The sequence below is a fragment of the Triticum dicoccoides genome, chromosome 2A (assembly GCF_002162155.2).
Source record: "Triticum dicoccoides isolate Atlit2015 ecotype Zavitan chromosome 2A, WEW_v2.0, whole genome shotgun sequence".
In the NCBI taxonomy this organism is placed as follows: domain Eukaryota; kingdom Viridiplantae; phylum Streptophyta; class Magnoliopsida; order Poales; family Poaceae; genus Triticum; species Triticum dicoccoides.
The window spans coordinates 656,441,595-656,444,747 of record NC_041382.1 but is presented as its reverse complement, the minus strand read 5'-3'; the positions used below and the strand labels follow the sequence as shown (position 1 = coordinate 656,444,747).

Sequence of the window (3,153 nt, the reverse complement as noted above, 5' to 3'; positions counted from 1 at the left end):
AGAGGGAGAGGGCTGGCGGTCACCGCGGTCACCGCGGTCACCACTGCGGCCGCGCCCCCTTCCTCCTCGCCCGCGATAGGGTCTGCCGCGAGATGAGCCACGGCCTCTGTAGACTGCATTGGCGGATGTATGAAACCCGCCTGAGGAAGAGTCGCCCAACATCTCCATCCTTTGATCAAAGGCAGAGATCTGGGCAAAAAGATCATCGGCGGTGATGCTGTTCTTGACAGCGCCGATTGCCGCCACCACGGAGTCGTAGTCGCGATCCATACCTGCAAGTATGTAGTCCACCATCTCCGGATCAGAGACGGGACGACCAGCAGCAGCTAGTTCATCGTCGAGAGTCTTCATCTTCGCCATGTATGCTGAACTTGACATGGCGCCTTTCTTGGTGTTGGTGATCGCAATCCTCAGATTGGTAATCCGAGACTGCGATTGTGAGGCGAAGAGGTTGTTGATTGTTGTCCAAAGCTCGAAGGTGGAGTCCCTCCCGACGACCTGTGCAAGGATCTCAGGAGACATGGAGTTGAGCAGATATGACAGAACCTGTTGATCTTTGGCGATCCAAGGTCCATACAGAGGGTTCGGCTCTTGGGCCGTAGTTTTGTCCGCCTTTGTGACCTCCACCATCTTGGGCGGAGCGGCGTCGGAGTTGTCGAGCAGCCCGGTGACCTGCGCACCTCGCAGGGCTGGGAGAACCTGCGTCTTCCAGAGGATGAAGTTCCCTCTCGCAAGTTTCTCTGACGGAGGCGAACCGAGGTTCAGGGCGACGCCGGCTGAGGAAGTCATGACGGCGATCGCGGATATGATCTAGGGTTTTGTTTTCTGGTTTGTGGCTAGATGTATGGAAGAGGGGCTCTGATGACCATGTAAGATGATGAAGCGTTCCTACTCCCATCGATGGGGAGCCGCAGGCTTATATTGATGTGTGCGGCACAATGTCTTGGATTACAAGATAGAGTACAAGAGTTTAAAAAGGATACTAGAAGGGAAGGAGGTTGAGATTACATAAACTCTAACACGTGTCACAATCGGCAGATTATATACAAGATTACTACTCGTAGTGTCTTCGTCTGCAGCTCTGTTCACCACCCTCCAAACTCCAAAGGTCACAAAGGTCTCGTCTCCTCTGCTCTACCAGCCATCAGCCGTGCAATTCAGTTGGGCAGCCGTGCAAGAAAGCGCAGGGTGCCAGCCATGGAGTTGGAGGGGAGGCCGGCGCTGATGCTGAAGGAGTGGCTTGAGCTGGAGTTCACCGCGGAGCTCTCCCGCGACGGCTTCGGGTGCTACCCGCGCCACCTGGTCGCCGAGCTCCGTACCACACGGCGGAACGGCGACGTCATCGCGAGGGTATCCGCCGCGGTGAGGGCCGCGCTGTTCCGGCCGCCTGGAACTGGAAGGGAGGGGGAGGTCGCGCTCGCCGGGAATTCTCCGAGGAGGCTGCGTATGGGCTTCTGGAAGAAGCGGAGGGGCGAGGAGGCGGTGGACAGGAGGGCGCCCAGCTGTTCACCGTCGACTACCGCCGGTGGGAGGAGGGATGGTTCGTCACCGGCGACGCTACCGCGACGACGGAACCCGGAGCGTGGCCAAAGCGTAGGTGCAGGTGCCGCCGGCCGCCGTAGCAACGAAACAAAGGTAAGAGTGCACTCTTCTCCTGAGAATTCACCTCACGTCTCGATTGTCTTTTCCGATCATGTTCTTAGTCTAACCTGGTTTTTGATCTGCATCGGGTCGGGCGACAATAACAGGTTGCGGGACTCGAGGCGACGCCCCACTTGGAGCAGGAGCAAGAGCGGAAGCAGCGTCTGAGCCCGGTCTCTGTGATGGATTTCCTCAGCCAGGATGAAGACGACGACGGCAACGAGGATGAGAACGGCGACGGCGACGGCGTGGATGGAGACGACGAGACCGCGTCGCCGACGTTCCAGCAAAGCATCGCCAACATTCGAAGTAAGGCTTTCGGCACTTCATCTCGCTTCGGATCCAGTCACTGCTACGTTAACTCCCTGCAAAATTGCACTCGCACATGCTGATTTAGTTAACGCCCGTAAGACCAGCCTAGGTTTTCTTTAGGACAGTAATAAGTTCAGGCTAGCTGCTTAGGCGTCTCGATCACGTAGCGATAGTTGACTGCAGTCCCCGACCGACAGTCACAGACTCACAGCGTTTTCTACCACGGCTTGTCCGTCCTCCGGAGTGTAACCGTACGTGCGGCAGCCACCAGCAAAGTTGCCTTTTGGTTCGTACGTACGTACTACTACTCAAACCCGGATTAGTTAGAAAATAATCGTGTGGAAATGATATGAGGCACTAATCAATGTAGGTCAAGTACAGCCCGATGCCCTGATCGATGCATACATGCACACGAACCGTTGGCGTATTAGGCTATGGCTATGATAACCACAAGCCACGAATATATCTCCGGTGACCCATTCCTGTCTCCCATCTTATCGACTCGAGCACACCGTTGGATGCAAATACGTGCAAGCAAGGAACAGTGTAGTGTAGTACTCCTACAAAAAGGAGCGGGGGAAACGTGACGTTGATGGCCGAGCGGCAACGCATAATGGTTGCGTGGAGAATTGTTTATGAGCACATTAAACAAGTGTTAACTCCGGGGGCCAACTTGATTCTCGACCCCGGCCTACACCATCGGAAAGTACAGAGCATGTCGTGTTCTAAAGTTTGCGACGCAATATGAAAAGCGAAAGAGGGGAAATGATGGACGGAATAATCGCCTTATCAACCGTTTAGCGGCTGGCCAGTGGGTGTAATCATGCAGGGCGTACCATCCATCTGGTGCTCGTTCAGAATGATCTTGCTTTAGCTTTGCATACCGTATATGTTAGTGGCGTTTCATAGCTCAAAAGGGGAATACGCCCGGCTGTCGACTATGATTGTGTTGTTTAGCTGTGCATACTTGCAGTTAACAATTTAGCGTGCGCCGGCTCGTTAAGTGTCATATATAGCATGAAGATGGGCAGAAATCTAAAGCAATATGCAGTGAGTAAGGGCATCTTCACCGCGGATCATCAGATTTTTCCTCGGGCGTTTGAGAACACTTTTAGGCCTCTAACGCTAGTCCTCAAATTACACGAACTGGTCCGGACAACCAAAATCCTCCAAAACATCCTCAAATCAAGGCGTGTGTGT

General features: G+C 54.2%; 1 protein-coding gene across 1 annotated transcript in view; it reads left to right on the top strand.

The window, feature by feature from the left end:
- The first annotated feature begins 900 nt into the window (after positions 1 to 900).
- LOC119358053 overlaps positions 901 to 3,153 on the top strand; it is a 3,928-nt gene continuing 1,675 nt past the window's right edge. Inside the window, exons 1-3 of the mRNA XM_037624773.1 lie at positions 901 to 960; positions 1,039 to 1,635; positions 1,749 to 1,950. Of these exons, the coding sequence (XP_037480670.1) occupies positions 901 to 960; positions 1,039 to 1,635; positions 1,749 to 1,950 (859 nt within the window). The remainder of the gene's footprint in view (positions 961 to 1,038; positions 1,636 to 1,748; positions 1,951 to 3,153) is intronic.